The 18,317-nt window shown below is 39.6% G+C and overlaps 1 protein-coding gene across 1 annotated transcript; it reads right to left on the reverse strand.

Moving 5' to 3' along the window:
• Positions 1–3,002: 3,002 nt before the first annotated feature.
• Positions 3,003–3,803, reverse strand: LOC147612400 (uncharacterized). The gene is made up of 2 exons (XM_086782896.1): positions 3,610–3,803; positions 3,003–3,462 (listed from the first exon to the last, which is right to left on the reverse strand). Exons 1-2 carry the CDS (start codon positions 3,801–3,803, stop codon positions 3,003–3,005), a joined length of 654 nt encoding a protein of 217 aa, XP_086639022.1.
• Positions 3,804–18,317: the final 14,514 nt, after the last annotated feature.

Here is an 18,317-nt window from a genome sequence, read left to right on the forward strand (position 1 = left end):
TTCGAGGATGAACCTGAATTAGGGTGAGGTGTATGTTGACCAACAATGGTTAACATTAATCAAAGCATGGTTACACTTTATGTAATCTATTTTTATGCAAAATTGCACTAAGTACTTCATGTAAAAAGATACGGGATGACCGAGCTTACGCTATGTGTAGTGCTGGCCATGAGCAACAAAGCCTAGGTGTACATAGACCTAGAGAACTAGTTTTGGGCCCCCAATTGTTCATGGGCAGCCGGCCATTATAAAAGGAGAGCTCATACATATAAGTGACTTATGAAACATGAAAAGGATATACAATCCCATTATCATAATTAAGTCTTCTTCTTCTTCCCTCTCGCGCTCTTGTGGCTATGGTGGTGAGCTTGTGTGTTGATGCATGCTTACTTGCTTAATTAACGAGTGTGTGCTTATAGGTGATGCTTCCTTCTTATCCTCATCTTCTTTTCCTTCCCTATATCTCTGTCTCTCCCTTCTTGCACACATGGAGATAGGAGTTGAGCTTTCCATAGCTCCTTCTCGCATTGCTCTCTACCTAGCTCAAGAAAAGCTCCACTTGGGTGACATAAGTGGTGGTGAAGTGAGCCCCTAGTGGCTTCACATTGAGATATCTCGTCGTAATTATTCACAAACAAGAACTCGCATTTAACAATAAATTTATGTTAATTTAAAGCAATACTTTAATGTAAATCAAATTGAAACAATTGGAAGAGTTGAAGGTGTAGAGGAGCATTTGGATGAACTAGAAAATACAAACATTCAGATACATTTTCAAAGGCATAGAGAATTCTTTGCTAGAATCCACTTAGATTCGTGTAACAGAGCAACTCCTATTGCTACGATACTTCAAGAACCTATTAATGAACCTCAAAATATTGAAGTAGAGAGAGATATGACAAGAGATGCAATACTATTTGATTTAAATGAGATTAGTCATATGGATGAAGAAGAAGATATACCTAGTTTCTATGCTCTCGATGATGTGAAAGGTATTTAATCTGAATGTCATTCTATAAGGCGTGTGTTTTCATTACCTCACGATGATAAGCATCCAACAACTATGGTGTTATGTTGTGGAGATTGTACTCTTCACTCTTTAGGAGCCCTTGGTTATAAGTGCCATTTTTATGCTACACTAATTTGGAAATATGAGGCATCAAGAAAGCTTCGACAATTTGTGGGTTAGCACCGTTGTGCAAATGGAAACATCTCTTTGTTGTTTTTGGAAAATCCTCCTTCTACATTGGTTGATTTGTTACTTAGTGATGATAATGTAAGGAATACATGAATAATATACACTCTTATAACAATGCCTTAGCATTCGTTTCATTGGGTGATCATTTGGATAATTAGTTCACTAGGGGGGTGTATTTGATTTTTGAATACATGGTAGAACATATCATCATGTTGGCTCTGTAATACCTGATGGAACATGAGATACGGATTCTCAATTTGCTCAATTATATGTGTATGATACGAAGCATGAATTGGAGAATAGACTTTATGGGATACCTTCTTTAAATCACAATGTGCTTGAAAGGTTACAAAAAATGATATATGAATATGGGGATAATAAATTTGTGAGCTTCTAATTTAGAGACTTTTGCAAGAAATTTAGAGCTTTTTGAATTTGGGGCTCAAATTTACATTTCTTACCTATATGATGCATTTATCCCCACATAAACAACTACTACATTTTAGTAAATGGACATTGTTGAGAGATAACTTACTTACCATGTCTTTGGAAGCTACATCCAAGGCACATTTTTTAATGGCAGAATAAACAACCATCCAATGGCACATGTTAGTAGACCATGCTAGTAGTTAGCATCATCCAGCCATTAGACCATGCTGGTTTTCATATGTGACGCTAGATAGCACACTTTGTAGTGCTATTTATCAAAGGAAGCTTTAATTATGAGATGAAGGACTAACTAGCAAAAGAAGTTATAAACTCTAAAAATACATAGATATCTCAAAATGATCTTACTCCACAAAACTAGGAGCCCAAAATACATGTCTCTAGGAGCTCCTTTTGAGAGATAACTTACTTACCATGCCTTTTGAAGCTACATCCAAGGCACATTTTTAATGGCAGAATAAACAAACATCCAATGGCACATGTAAGTAGACCATGCTAGTAGTTAGCATCATCTAGCTATTAGACCATGCTGGTTTCATATGTGACGCTAGATAGCACACTTTGTGGTGCTATTTATAAAAGGAAGCTTTAATTATGAGATGAAGGACTAACTAGCAAAAGGAGTTATTACTTGTAAAAAAAATATTTACTTTGGAAACCATAGAAATCTCAAAACGAAGTCTTCTACCGCACACACCTGCTCTCCTATGTGTGGATGCAAGTAACCACCATCGCACACAAGCGTCCATGAACGATGAAGCTGTAGTCTAGATTTCCTTGCATACTTCAATATCTTGTCCAGGTCCTTGGCTAGACAAAGTGTAACAAGGAACCCCTCATCTGCAAGGTGTGTGTCTTGAATCTCCATGACTCCCCTCACCAATGGTGTGGTCAATACATTCCACTCAAGAATGTTAAGTACTCCCTCTAATTTCCAGTAGGAAAATTGTAAGTGCAAGATGAAATGAAATTAAAATATACAATATGTGTTCTAAAAATTTGTCCACTTGTTGCTAAGGCAACGTGGACTCCATGCACTAGCATGGATGTAGGAAAATCGGCAAATACAAGTTGAGCCATTGTATTAGAGGATAATCCATGGTGGTGGTACGGGTGGTGATACAAGGTAGAGTGTGAGGTCTCAAACCACTCCTTAATACTACATGAATGTAAAGACATATTAGCTAAGCTAACTTTAGAAGCAAGCTTGGCTTCAAATCCACTATGTAATAAGATGTTTAATGCAATTACTCTACCTATCCCTTGCAAAGTCATCAATGGCGGCCACATCCACCAAAAGTGCATCCACAAAAGTTGCGTATTGGTCCAAAAGTGGAAGAAGTAAGAGAAGTCGCTTTCATAAAAGGAGGAGAAGGTCCCCCTCACCCTTATCAAGTTTTTTGCTCTCAAAAAGTGGATGAAGGAAGCTCTCTTCAAGTGTGGTCAAGCGCCTGCACTCGCATACCAAAAAGGCGCAAAAGGACTCATTATGTTTCCAATATACAAGCCTCTTGCTTGAGAATGGAAACTCAGGCATATTAACCCCGTTAGAAGCACTCTTCATGTTGCCTAACATGTGAGAGTATGCATTTATCATGTGAATTTTGCATTGGGCTTTAAAATATCCCTCAAAACTCTTAGGCATTTGAGGCCCTTCCACCTCAAACTTGGCAATTTGAATGCACGCCTCGTTAAACATATGTTGCCAATATGCTTCTTGCCTCATGTAAGATCTTAATTTCTTATAATCCCCAAAATGTGCCCCTTTTGGATCTTTGACCTTTATCAAATTCATCATATGCAATATTTCTTTTCGCCTACATACACTCCAAACAAAACATTCAAGATTGAAAAAAATAGATGTCATACTTTCAATATTGACATAAAGTTTTAGATTCAATATCAAGAGAGAATCATGAACAAATTAAAGCAATGAACATGATATTTTTAAGGACACCACATACCTCTCTGCAATTATCTTGCCGGAGCACAAGCTATACAACTTATCTCTTGTTATGCCAACCATGGTTTTGTCACTCCAATCTCTATTAAAGAGCATAGAAAAGAACTTCTCCCCATTTCTAGGGTTTGCAATGCATCGGTATTTATAACCGCTATCTTGAAATTTCTCCTCCTCACGTTTTATGGACTCATCCATCTTCCTCTTCAACTCCTCACCCTCAAACCCATGACCAACAAGTTTACTCTCCTCATCCTTAAGGAATTGTTCCCATTTACCCTAAATGAAAATCAAACCCATGTACAACATTGCCAAATGAGATTTGATAAGAGAAGCAATTAACCATAAGCACAAATCACATCAAAGATTGAGTACCTTCCAAACAAGCTGCGATATTAATACGCAAGGAGTGGAATACCAAGGCACAATGTTTTGGGCTTGACATCTCCATCCATGAGTGTTGCTCTATGGTCAACCTCTCCATTATGCTTACCTTGTTAGCCATTCCAAACTTTTGGAACATTAATATGTTGGGGTAAAGGCACTGGCCACCCTATGTAACAGTTTGTTAGTCTAGTACTGCTAAGTACACTAAGTATGCTTCGTACTTAGTGCCTAGTGGTCCTAGCCTTATCCATAGATATATATACTACTGTGTGTACTTGGGGAGGTACCACTCATTGTTTTATCCCCACCTATTGGTGTCTACAGTGTGTGCGTCTCCTCACTCCGGTTCTCTGTCAACTGGTATCAGAGCTAAGGCTCCCTTCCCCATGATGCTCTCTTCTCCCTCTTCGATGCTGCTGTGAGCGGATCTGTTGAGGAGCTCGTTTGGAGAGCCGACGGGCTGCTGTGGGCGAGTTGTCTGAGCTCAATCGTGGAGCTTGAGGGCTGCTGTTCGCTTCTCTCTCACGCTGGAGGCCTTGACGAGTTCGATCTGCTGGTCGTTTCTCTGTGAGGCTGATCATCGCTTGAGTTGTGGGCTGCCGATTCTGAGCTGGCTGCTCCCTCTGTGGTCGACGACCTGCTCTCCATCGTTTGGCTGCTGCTGGGCGACTCCTTGCTGTCCAGCTTGATCGACGACATGCTGCTGCTGCCATCGTTTGGCTGCTGCTGGTGCATCTCTGGCGGGCTGTTCCATGCTGCTGGTGCAATCTGTGCTGGCTGCTGTGTGGCCGCCATCTGAAGCTTATTTTTTGGGAAAGCTGGGAGCACTTGCAGCAAAGCATCTAGTGCCTGTTTGAACAAAATACCAATGGCTGGGCGAGTTGGGGGCTGATCTACTTCTGGCCGACCTGTCCATTGCGAGTGAGAAGCAGAGCTTGTGATTGAGGCAGATAATTTCGAGTCTCAAGCCTTGGAATATGCAAGAGTTCTTTAGTAAATTGTTCTTGCGCTAGAAAGTATTGCACAATGCGATATACCAGCTGTGAGCAGCTATCTGCTCATTTTTCTCCTTGATGCTGCTCCTGTTTGTGGAGATCCTATTGCTAGTCTGTGTGTTGATCTTGGCTCTACGCATTGATCATCTGATCATTACTGTTGTGGGCTGCTCCTCTCACATTTGCCATTGGCACATTAGCCAGGTACTTTGTATTACTTGCATTGTACTTTCCATTCCTGCCATTTTCATTTCCTTGTACCGCGTATTGTGCATATACACGTACAGGTGCAGGTGTTCTACTTGTGGCAGGGCTTACACTCGCACTGAGGCTTAGCTTATGCCGCAAACAGTGTCGAGACAGGTCTTATCACTTGGCCAGTGATTGTACGTCAGTGTTGGCACTGAGTGTATGCATTGGGCAGATCTATGCTTAATACTTGCAGCGTATGCTATGTTTGATGCAACCCAAATGGATATGCAGTCAAATGCCTTGTGAGCAGTAGCAGCGTGATGCCATTTACTGTGTTAATGCACGGAATGTGCTGTCAATTCAAGGGGCTTTTGATGCCATTGTCCGTGGGACAAATGCTGTAATTTGCTGTTGTGAGTACATTCACTTTTGGGGCAGATTTGTTCAATTTTGTCCAACTTTGACTTTTGTCAAATTGGGGCTTTTGTAGCCTGACCGGCAATCTGTCAAGTGGGAGTATTCTACATGCAGCAGATTATCTTGTGGAGCACAATTATGCACTGAAAGTGCAAAATTTGATTTAGATCTTCTGGTCAAATCTCTGATTATCTTCACGCATTCAGAGGGCTTTTGAGCCACTTCACCTCTAGACTGTATATTCAGTCGGGGGGGGAAGTTACTGAAGCAATTGGAGGTCTAAAATCAGGGATCTTCATAAAAAATCAGAAAATTACTTTTTTCTGACAGTCTGGGACTGTCAAACAGCAGGTTTGACCTGTTTTGACCAGCAGAATTCAAAAAAGTGCAGCTGTAAATCATTATATCAGTTCTGGGATTTTTTTTGGCGCGTTTATACGCAGCTGTACTGCATTTTCGCCAGTAAAAACAGCAGAATCAGCTTGCTGTACTGTTTCTGCAGCAAGTGGGAGAAGAATATTCAGGTGGTTTTGTGCCACTAAAACAGTACACAGTTCACTTTTGACTGTACTTCCGCTGCGGGAGAATTTTCTTGGAGTGACTAGTGCTTAATTGCACGCCTACAGGGAGTCAGGCAGTTCCATTGAGGAACAAACTCTTCCTTCTTTACCATGAGTTCCAGCAGCGACGTGTCATCCTTGTTCCAGATAAAGAAGCTTGAAGGAGCTAAAAACTACGACATATGGAGGACACAGTGCTACAATGTGTTGATGCAGAAGGACCAGTACAAACCTATAAAGGAGAAGGGTGTTAAGCCCTCTAACATTACTGATGAGCAGTGGGAGAAGATGGACAACTTGGCCATGTCAACCATAATGCTTACAGTTGTTGATTCACTGGTTGTAGGCATCAGAGATGAACCTACTGCGTGGAGAATGTGGCAGCGTCTTGAGGATACATATGCCAAGAAAAGTGCCACGGGCAAAGCTTATTGGTTGAAGAAGCTTGTTGGGCTTCAGATGAAGGAGGGGACACCTATGTCCACTCATATTATTGAGTTCAACAGCATATTCAGCCAGGTGATCAACCAAGGGTTGAAGCTCGATGATGAGCTGAAAGCTACACTCATCCTATGTTCTCTACCTGAGTCATGGGATACATTCAGGACTTCTACTAGCAATTCGAATGCCATACTGTTATTTGTAGATGTGGAGAGCGCTCTTCTACAGGAAGAGATGAATAGAAAGAATAATGCTATTGGGAAGTCAAATGCCTTGAATACACGCAGCAGGTCAAAGACACGTGGTAAAGACAAAGAAAGAGAAAGGAGCAAGTCCCGCTTGAAGAAAGATCTTGTCTGCAATTATTGTGGCAAGAAGGGACATGTAGAGAAAAAATGTTTTCAGAAAAAGAACGACGAAAGAGCCAAAGAAGGCAAGGCTCAAGGCAAGTCTAAGGGCAAAGAAAAAGAGGAGCTGCATGTTACTTATGTTAGTGACAGTGACAGTGGACGTGAGGTATGCTTCACCTCTTCACTGGAGGCTCATACACTTCATGCTGGTGATGGATCAGATATGCATTCTTGGATTATAGATTCAGGAGCTTCTTTCCATGTTACTCCTTACAGAGATCTGTTTGTCAGATATTCAGCTGGGAAGAAGGGAGTTGTATTTCTTGGTGATAACCATGCATGTTCGATCATTGGTATTGGTGATGTCAGACTTGTGCTTGAGAATGGCCAGCAGATGATGCTCAAAGGGGTTAGGCATGTTCCTGAGGTGAAGAAGAACTTGATTTCCACAGGGTTGTTGGATGACGATGGTTATCATACCACTTTTGGTAATCAGAAATGGAAAATCAGCAAAGGGGCAATGGCTATAGCCAGAGGTCCCAAACTTGACACTTTGTATTCACTTCATGCAGGACATTGTCCGCATTCCGATGTAAATGCCGCCGAGCTGCCAAAGATTTCATTGTGGCATAGCCGGCTTGGCCATATGAGTGTTAAGGGAATGGAGCAACTGGCTCATTTTGGTTACTTGCCGAGTCTAAAATTTTCAGATTTAAAGAAATGTGAATTTTGTCTCTACGGTCGTCAAGTACAGATTCCTCATAAGAGGGCATCAAATCAGAAATTACAGCTCTTGGAGCTTGTCCATACCGATGTATGTGAGATGCCTACTGTATCTTTAGGAGGAGCAAAGTACATTTTGTCATTTATAGATGATGCCACCTGCAAAGTGTGGGTTTACACTCTTAAAAGAAAGAGTGATACCTTTACTGCTTTCACTAAGTTTGTTGCACTGGTTGAAAATGAGACAGGCAAGAAACTGAAAGCTTTGAGGTCTGACAATGGTGGAGAGTATTTGTCCAAAGAGTTCCAGGAATTCTGTGAGGCAAAGGGCATTCAAAGGGTGTTATCTGCACCGTATGATCCTCCACAGAATGGGACCGCTGAGAAAATGTTCAGGACCATTCAAGAAAAGGTCAGATCTATGTTGTCACATGCTGCATTGCCCCACACTTTTTGGGCTGAAGCTGTAAAGACAGCTGTGCACCTTATAAATAGGTCACCGAATAAGAGATTATGTGGTGGTGTGCCTGAAGAGGCATGGACGGGTAAGCCTCCGTCTTACAAACACCTACGGGTCTTTGGTTGTGTCGCGTATGTGCATGTACGCAGGGAGGACAGAACTAAATTGGATCCAAAGTCTCTGAAATGCATTTTCCTAGGGTATGGTGACAAAGGTGAGATGGGCTACAGATTATGGGATCCCACAAATAGAAAATTAATACGCAGCAATGATGTCGTATTTGATGAAACCGTCATGTTCAAGGAACCTGTTGTACAGCAGGGACCTTTAAAAGTAACTATTGATGATGACAGGCATCATGGGCAACACAAACCGGCTGTAAATCAGCCACAACAGCAGCATAATCAGCCATTAAATGATGCTGCAGCAGGTCCAAATGGACAGCCAGATATGGCAGATTATATCCCAATCGATGTACCACAGTTAGTTGACCTTCCTGACATGCAAATGCAGCCAGAATTGGGTAATGAACAGGCTGGACAGCCACCTCCTGATAATGGTCATCAGGTTAGAAGGTCAACAAGACCGACATGGCAGCCAGACAGATTTATTCCTGGCTTTGATTATCTAATGCTCACTGATTGTGGAGAGCCTTCATGCTACAGAGAGGCTAGGCAGAGGGCAGACAAGGTTCAATGGGATCTTGCTATGAAGTCTGAAATGGACAGTCTTCACAAAAATGGCACTTGGGAATTGGTACCCTTGCCTACTGGCAAGAAAGTACTGCCATGCAAATGGGTTTATCGACTTAAAGTCACACCTGGTGAAAAGCCAAGGCATAAAGCCAGACTGGTTGCCAAGGGGTTCAAGCAGGAATATGGTGTTGACTTTGATGAGATATTCTCTCCCGTCGTTAAGATGACAACTCTCAGAACTGTATTAGCATTGGTTGCACATGCAGATATGGACTTGATCCAAATGGATGTGAAGACGGCATTTCTTCATGGTGATTTACATGAAGAGATTTTTATGCAGCAGCCAGAAGGTTTTACAGTGAAGGGAAAGGAGAAGCTTGTGTGCAGACTGAAGAAAAGTCTTTATGGTCTTAAGCAGGCACCCAGAGAATGGTATCATAAGTTTGATACATTCATGCGAACCCAAGGTTATAGGAGAAGTGACATTGATCACTGCTTGTATACCAAGAAAGCTTCAGATGGCAGTTTACTGATCCTCATCTTGTATGTGGATGATATGTTGATTGCTGGAAAATCTCATAAGGAGATAGATGCCTTGAAGAAAAGATTGCACCAGACCTTTGATATGAAGGATCTTGGTGATGCCAACCATATACTGGGCATGCGGATACTTCGGGATAGGGAAAAGCGGTTGCTATACTTGTCTCAGAAGGAATACATTGGCAAGGTCTTGCAGAGATTTCACATGGAGGGGGGGAAGAGTATTGGTACTCCATTGCCTCCTTATGTGAAAATCAGTGCTTTGGACAGCCCTCAGATAGATGCCGAGAGGGCTGAGATGTCAAAGATTCCGTATGCATCAGCGTGTGGCAGTCTCATGTATGCTATGGTTGCAACCAGGCCCGATATTGCGTTTGCAGTGGGAGTGGTTAGTAGATACATGGCTAAACCTGGCAGGAAGCATTGGGATGCAGTGAAAGGTGTCATGAGATACCTAAAGGGTACACAGGACCTGTGTATATGTTTCGGCAGTCAAGATGCAAAAGTGCAGGGTTATACAGACTCTGATTATGCCGGTCACCCTGATACCCGGAAGTCTACTACCGGATATGTTTTCACTTTCACTGGAGGTGCAGTGTCGTGGGTATCTAGAATGCAGCAATGCATTGCTCTGTCTACTACAGAAGCTGAATATATTGCAGCCACTGAGGCATGCAAGGAAGCTATATGGCTATCTCGGCTAGTGGCAGATTTGGGCTACTCTAGTGATACTCCATTGTTGCATTGTGACAGTCAGAGTGCCATACAGTTGGCACGAAATCCTGTTTTTCATGCAAAGACAAAGCACATCGACGTGAAGTATCATTTTATCAGGGAGGTGCTTGAGAACAAGCAACTTCAGCTTGTGAAAGTTCACACTGATGACAATCCGGCAGATCTGTTGACAAAAGGATTGGCTGCTGAGCGGTTTGCATACTGCAGACGGCTAATGGGTATAGGTTAAGGCCAGTCTACTGGTCTTGTACATTATGATGTATATGCTGTTTTTTCTTTTCTTTCTCTTGAGGGCACATTGCCTTTAAGTGGGAGGTTGTTGGGGTAAAGGCACTGGCCACCCTATGTAACAGTTTGTTAGTCTAGTACTGCTAAGTACACTAAGTATGCTTCGTACTTAGTGCCTAGTGGTCCTAGCCTTATCCATAGATATATATACTACTGTGTGTACTTGGGGAGGTACCACTCATTGTTTTATCCCCACCTATTGGTGTCTACAGTGTGTGCGTCTCCTCACTCCGGTTCTCTGTCATAATATCTCTTGTCCCAAGTTTGGTGCAGCATTTGCTCTTGAGATTCTGAGTATTTAATTTGTATGCATGTGTAAGAAAAATCAACTTCTCACAAATAATTATACCAAATACAAACTTACGCGTTAGTTGTGTTGAGAGCAAGTATAAGATTGCCCTCCTTTTTCTTCTCAACCTCAATAAATTGGCATCGCACTAGCACATGATACTCTTCACGTTTAGAGTATACTTTAGAATTAAGAAAAAACCAAGTAGCATATTAACCTAAATCATGAAAATGTATGCCAAAATATTTACCTTCTTCTATCGTTTTTGCCCATGTCTTCAATCCGTGATTGCCATCCCAAACAAAGAAGCTTTTGCCTTGAAAATCTGTCCACTCTTCTATGAGTTGACTCTCAAACACTTCATTGAGCCTTTGCCAAATAGGATCCCAGCCATCAATCATCTCTCGAGTGACTAATTTTGTCTCGCCATGCCGGCCCTTGAGAGACAACAAAAGAGCCCATGGTCTGCATGTACACAACCCTATCAAACAAGGGAACAAGCTATGAAGCATCACTAACTGCCACTCTAACTGCATCTGTAGCAACCAAGTGACAAAAAGGAACCAAAGGAGGCTCCGAGCCTCGAGTCACATTAAACTGACCCAAAACATCATTCATGAACCCCAATGATATTTTCTCTCCAAAACGTTGGTTGTGTTTTGGTTGAGAAATCGGCTCATGCCCTTCATTGTTATCTATGCCCCCACCTTCCATTGCAAATGTCAAGCTTCTTGTTGAGGGTTGGCTTTGGGGGGTAGTATGCATGGTTGTTGCCACTGTATCGTTAGGAGTGGCAACAAAAACATTTGAATCCCGCTCTATTTCTTGCTCTTCATCCATGGTCCCACCATCAAAGGCCTCGTCATCAATGAAAGGACAATGTTTAGGCTTTCTCCCATGCTTCTTAGGAGAACTGTAGTGCATATTTCTAGAGGTGGCCTCTTCATCAAATGCGAGCCTTTTTGTTAGAGGCCGTGATCACAAATTCATGACTTCTGGACCATGTTGGGACACTTTCACCTTGCCCCTATGCATAGAGCGCTTTGGAGCCATGTGAAAATTGTCAAAAGCATCTGGTCATAAAAATATTTTTTAAAACATTTTAGATTACATTAAAACATTACTAGCAAAGACATCTCCTCATTTTATGAAAAAAAAAGAACTTCTAATTGCACATACTAATTGCACATGTGTGTTTTTGTATGCATGGGAGTATGTGTACATATACATAGTAACCACAAGATTGCAATGCTATGAATTGGGGGTGTGTGCAATGCTATGATAAGTACATTTTTATTTGTATGTGTGTAAGTGTGTAAGCTTATATATGAGTATGTAAGTATATGTAAATATATGTAGGTATATGTATATGTAGATAGATGTAAATATATAATTATTTAAGTATGTAACTATGTAGAAATTTATTTGTATATAAGTATGCTTTATTTATATATGTAAGTATGCTTATATGTGTGTGTGTGTGTGTGAGGAATAAATCAATTAAAAACCATCAAAAAACATTCACAAAAAACATGTTTTTATCCATATAGATTTTATTTTCTTTATGCTTTTATCTTTATCTTTTTATCCGCATATCTCCCAAAAAAATAATATAAACAAAAAACATTAAAAAAAAACCCAAAACATTTCCCAAAAAAAACATGTAGGCCATTGGCCATTTTGTTGTATGGCCACAATGGCAATGGCTAGAGCACATAGGTAATCCGCACGCGCGGATGGCCTGTGCAAGAGAGGGTACTAAATTCATACTTATCTGGGGGATTGTGCTCTATGGCCATTGCCATTGTTAGATATTTATTAGATATAGTATTTTATATATAGGATATAGTATTTGGTATCTATATATAGTATATAGTATATTAGACATAGTATTTATATATATAATACTTATATACTATATACTATATAGTATATAGTATATTAGACATAGTATTTATATATATAATACTTATATAAATACATATATAGTATACTCATATATATAGTATATTAGACATAGTATTTATAGTGTATAGTATTTCTAGTATATATTATTTATATTTATCAAAAATAAATAAATATATAGTATATATAGGATATAGTATTTTATATAACACTTATATGGATATATAAATAGTATACACACACTTATATAGTATATAGGTATATAGTACACATGCACACACACACAAAATTAGATATATAATATATGTATTTATAGTATATTATATATGTACACATATATTTATGATATTTAAATCGTGTACATCACTCTAACTTTTAAAGAAGGATGTCATGTGATTATCACTCTCCACTCTCACCAGAGGTATAAAGTAGCATAGGTGGAGAATAAACAAAAGCATTTATTGCAGTTATGTCAAGAATATATCTTAGATTTGTTAGATCTTGGGGATAGTTTTGAGATTGACATTCTCTATGCATAGTAATAAAACCAAAATGACTTCTCTTAGAGGCCGCCCTCATAGCCATAACTTTTGAGAATGTGGGGGGTCCTTAAATTACTATTGTAGGTTTATTGAATGTGGAGGGTTGTCAACCCACCATCCACCCCCTCTTCTTGGTTCTTTGAGTGGTGCCCTGTTGATTGAGGTTCATATCTCTGCAGGAGTGCTATGGGGCTCACTGAAGCTTTAATAACATGGAGGATAAGAAATGAAATTTTGGTTAGGCAGGTTAATTTGCGGAACAACAAACTTCTTCTTAGCCATTTTTTATTGCAGAGCCTTCTACATCCATCTCACAAGTTTGTTTCTTTGAAGGTGGTTATTCAAGTTGATCAAGAGTGTATGGATGTGGAAACCTCTTCTTAGTGGGATGTTGAGGGGCATGAGCACTTTATGTTGGACTCCTCATTGTCAACTAAGTATGTTATGGTGTATTGCACAACTTCTTTGTATATTTCAAATAGCGATACGATTTTTATAAATGATGGTTGTAGCAAGAATCATCAAGCCATCAATGATTATCTGCAAGGTCGCTCAGAAGGAGGACTATTGAATGATGCCATTTATCTTGAAGGACCTCCAACAGAAACTACCAAACATGCTTTTGTGAATCTTGATTTTAGTGAAGAGAAGAAAAAAAAAGTTACCTAAGTCAGTTTTATCATGGATTTTGGAGAATCCAAGAGGTGCTCGCTTAAAGAGTATGATACTGAATTTTGAAAATATGAAGTAAGTGAAAGAGCTTCCACATTCTTACAATGGAAATATAACATTTGAATTGCCTCCAACCTATAATGAGTTCAAGAGAATGGAAGGAATGGAGCAAAAATTTAACGGTCATTTAGGGACATGACCACATAGAACTAACATGTCAGTAGATTGCACTGTACGTCTAAGTTATTGCTTGGGTTCACTGGAGTGCCATAGGATCATATGTCCTTATTTTATTAACAATAAAAAGTGTAATGATTCTTACTTCCATGGATATTTGGATAAACAAGTTAGCAAAGGCCTACTTTGTGAGGATGAGAGGAATAGCATTACATGTCATTATTGTAAAAAAATTGTCATTTGTAAAGAGCCTTGTAGTTGCATGGTGTATTACATTTTTCCAATGGACTCGAGAATGACACGATTGATGGTGCACATTGGTGACCATTCACATGAGGGTTGCAATAGAGATAATAAGAAAATTGGCTTCATTAGTGTTGTGAGTGGAGAGGAACAATGGTCCAAGAAGAGTACAAATGATTGTTGCTAGACAATTGCTTGTTGATGCAATAGTAGACAAAGAAAATGGTGAAATGGGGGAGACATAACTGAGTAACATCTTAGAAGAAATGATTCCTCTTATGCAAAATCAAAGGTGTGCTACTAGTGTTAATATAGTACTAGCATTGTAATCCATGTATGGTGTACTTTTACCTAATTTAAGTGACTTGTTTATTTGTAGGTTTAAAACAATTGTAGCATGTGAGAGGAGGTAGCAGGCCACAGTGATTGGAGATGGATATGATAATATATTGTAATTGAAAAAAAAGTGCATGTTTCCTTTGTTCCACGATAGTCGCTTCTTGGGTCAGGGAGGATCGGATGAAAAATGTTTTCTTTTTAAAATGTCCACTAAGGGCCTTGGATCAAGTGTTGACTTAGTTAATCGCATGCGCCGAACAAAACAAGGAGATTTATGTGCATAATGGGTTCATTTGGACCACAATCATAGAATTGATGGATGGGCAACAATGTCCTGTTCAGTATATGATCCCATGTAGAATCTTTTGCTTTGCAATGCATATCAATAAGTACGCTCTTTTTTGAATTTGTAATATGTGTAAGTGTCATTGTTATTTCAGTTTGAAAGGATTGATGGTCATTGCTATTTGTGAGATAAAAGAGGAAGATGTTGATAGTCAAATCCTATTTTAGAATAGTCTAAACGAGGTGATGAGACAACAAGGTTATCCACTAGCAGACTTTGGAGGCTTTATGGCAGGTTCAAATTGGATAGCAACAAGAATAGTGTTTAATGGAGGACTTGATAATGTATTGGTTGGAAGAGAAAGATCTTGTCTTTTCCGTTGGGAGCAAAGTTTGCAAAAACACTCTAAGAAACTTGTTAGTAGAAAGGAAGTATTGCAATTGTATCTTGATATGTGCGAGTTGTGGCAAAAATCACCTTCTATTGATATGGCATCACATCAAGCTGAAAGAATTGGGAGATGGTGGAGGGATGGAAATGTCGCAGAGGAGAATATTAAACCTTTGGAGAGATGGTTTTGATGGTGGGAATAGAGAATAACACATTGGGGGAATTTAAATCCTAATGTAAGTTCGAGGACTTGCTCTGACTAAGGTATTTACATTAGCTTAATAGACTTGTGAAAATATTTTTTTCCATTAACAAAAATTTTGTTGTGCAGAAAGAATTAAGTCCGTGGGAGAGGGCTCAAATACCTAACACAAACTTGTCAGAGAGTGTTCATGCAAGTTGGCTAGCTAGAGAAGGAGGTAGCAAAAATATTTTGTTGTATGATGCATGTGTTACAGATGTGATCAATGCTTACATACAATGCACAAAACAACATGGTTATTTAATTGGCTGATATATAGGAATAGGTCCTAACATGCAAACATTTCTTGAGAGAGTGCCCTCTAAAAAGAGCCCGTCTTTCTATGGTGGCACGTGTGGTCCAGGTCGCAGTGGTTGGTACACCCCTGTACGAAGAGCCAGTACTCCATGGGGATAAGGAAACCGTGCAAAGGAAAAGAGCAAGGGGCACTTTAGAGAATACCTCCCATAGACTTGGCTTTGTGATGGAATCTAGGTAGCGTAAAGAACGTGGTCGTCCTCGGAAAATAGCATTTGAAAGGGAAGAAAGAGCACACACATTTGAGTGAACAGATTTTTGATGTAAATGCAGAAACTATAGATGATGAAATTGAGGAAGGCATCACAAATGATGCAGCCTACAAAACAACATCAATTAATGACTTTGTGGTCATAGGCCATGAGGTGGATATAACCAAGGGTAGTTAGCAACTAGAAGAATGCCAACTCATTATGTTCGGAAATGCTTTGGTATGGTGCAGGGTAAACGATGTATAACCATGATGCAGAGCCGATCACCTGGTCTAGTGGCTCCTTGTTTTTGGGGAGAACATACATACAAGGGTAACACCCAATATCAATGGATGTGGTTTTGCAATCATAATGTCCAACAAACACAAGTAGTGGCCAAGCAGGTGAAGGGACCTCCAGAGACTCCAAATTTCTAGATGTTAGATAAGGGGATTAAGGTTACAATGGATGAAATGGCAAGCCTGGTTAGAGCAGGGTTTGTATTTCAAAGTAGCTACACAAGCCCCCAAGCAAATAATATAAGTGGCCAGAATAACCAAGTGGGGGGTTCTAGTGAGCGCAACAAGAAATGGAGGCTCGGTGTTTCTAAGGAGGCAAACAAAAGATTGAAGGCAACAACACAAATGCATGAACAACTATTGGAGGAGAACATAGTTAAACATAATCATCATGTTGTTTTCAAGCTATTGACTCAAAATTACGATGATGTACATATCAAGGATGAGCCAATTTGTACCTGTCCAAATTTCCAACAGTGTGAGAAAGAGAAAAAGCCTTACTCAGCATGTAAGCACGTGTAATTTGTTTACACGCGTGTGCTTGGTCTTCATCGCAACCAACACATAATTATACATTAGCCTACTCTAAGTGAGAGGGATCTCCCTTTTATTTTGAGTCAAGCCTATCGGATGAGTCCTTTAAGCAATTAGGTGATGTAAAAGTTTGGCTACTTCAAGCGATGTAGAAACATTTATGTGATAGTGTTTATTTTGACTTCATTTATGTGTTTATGATGACAACACTTAAGTGCATCTTCATTTGTGATAGTGTTTATTTTGACTTTATTTATGTATTTATGATGACAACACTTAAGTGCATCTTCATTTGTGATTAGGCAGAATTTTCGATACATGCATTTATTTTTCCATGCAGTATATATATGCTGTCACGTTAAGAATAACTCATGAAGAATTGGTTGAATGTTTGTAAGATTTTTGTATGAGAGAGAGAGAGAGAGAGAGAGAGAGAGAGAGAGAGAGAGAGAGAGAGAGAGAGAGAGAGACGTGAGCGCTTGCATACTGTATATGTTTGAATGTATGTATATGTAGGTAGATGTACGTATGTATGTGTCTATATATGTATGTATGTATATATGTAGACACATACATACTCCCTAGTAGAAATTGATCTAAGAGCTCGGAACTACAAAAGCTCTAAATTTCTTGCAAAAAGCTCTAAATTAAAAGATCCAAAAAAAAACACACTCTATGAATATAATCTGTATGTATATGCATTTCATACAATGAGAGAAATGTTATAATCTAGTTCACATGCAGATTTGAGAATTGTGACCGACTGAAGCTCGATCAAACTCAAGGCAATACACTTGGTTCCTACTAGCCGCTATCATGCTTGGTTAAGGGGATGATTCTCATGTAGGCCATATAGATATCCAAATAATGTCTTGCACATGCCCATATGGTAGGTTGGTCGTCAGAGACCCTACCCACGACCAAATTTACTGCTTTCCTTACATGGTTAATGGGAGTAACTGAAAACATCGTTAGCCTCGAAAGTTTTCTTAGATCACTATCGTTTGATGACAATGGGTATCCAACTTACATACGGCGAGATGATGGTAGTTTCATACAAAAGTAAAGAATCATAGGGTGGATAATTGATGGGTTGTTCCATATATCCCTTTTGTCTCTATGATATACAAAGCTCATATTAACATAAAAGTATGCTCTACCATTACAACTGTGAAATATTTGTATAAGTATGTATATAAAGGACATGATAGAGCTACTATAGAGTTGCAAGATACAAATGGGATTATTGATGAGGTTAGTCAATATTTGGATGCATGGTATGTGTCTGCATCAGAGGCATGTTAGTGCTTATACCAATATGATTTGCATGATGAAAAGCCAGATATACAAAGAATGCATGTTCATCTTTCGATGCAAAATCGTGTTATATTCAATGACCACGATGATTTACGTGATGTAATTAGTCGTGATGACAGAAACCAAAGAACTACTCTCACTGAATGATTTAGAGCTAATCAATTACATGCGGATGCAGATGGCTTG

The sequence above is a fragment of the Cibotium barometz genome, chromosome 45 (genome assembly GCF_041138505.1).
Source record: "Cibotium barometz isolate CiBa-2024 chromosome 45, ASM4113850v1, whole genome shotgun sequence".
NCBI classification, from domain to species: Eukaryota; Viridiplantae; Streptophyta; class Polypodiopsida; order Cyatheales; family Cibotiaceae; genus Cibotium; species Cibotium barometz.

Coding starts and splice junctions, on each gene's coding strand:
- LOC147612400 (XM_086782896.1), bottom strand. CDS start 3,803: ATGGATGAGTCCATAAAACGTGAGGAGGAGAAATTTCAAGATAGCGGT. Junction 3,463..3,609: donor GGCAAGATAATTGCAGAGAG/GTATGTGGTGTC, acceptor GAGTGTATGTAG/GCGAAAAGAAATATTGCATA.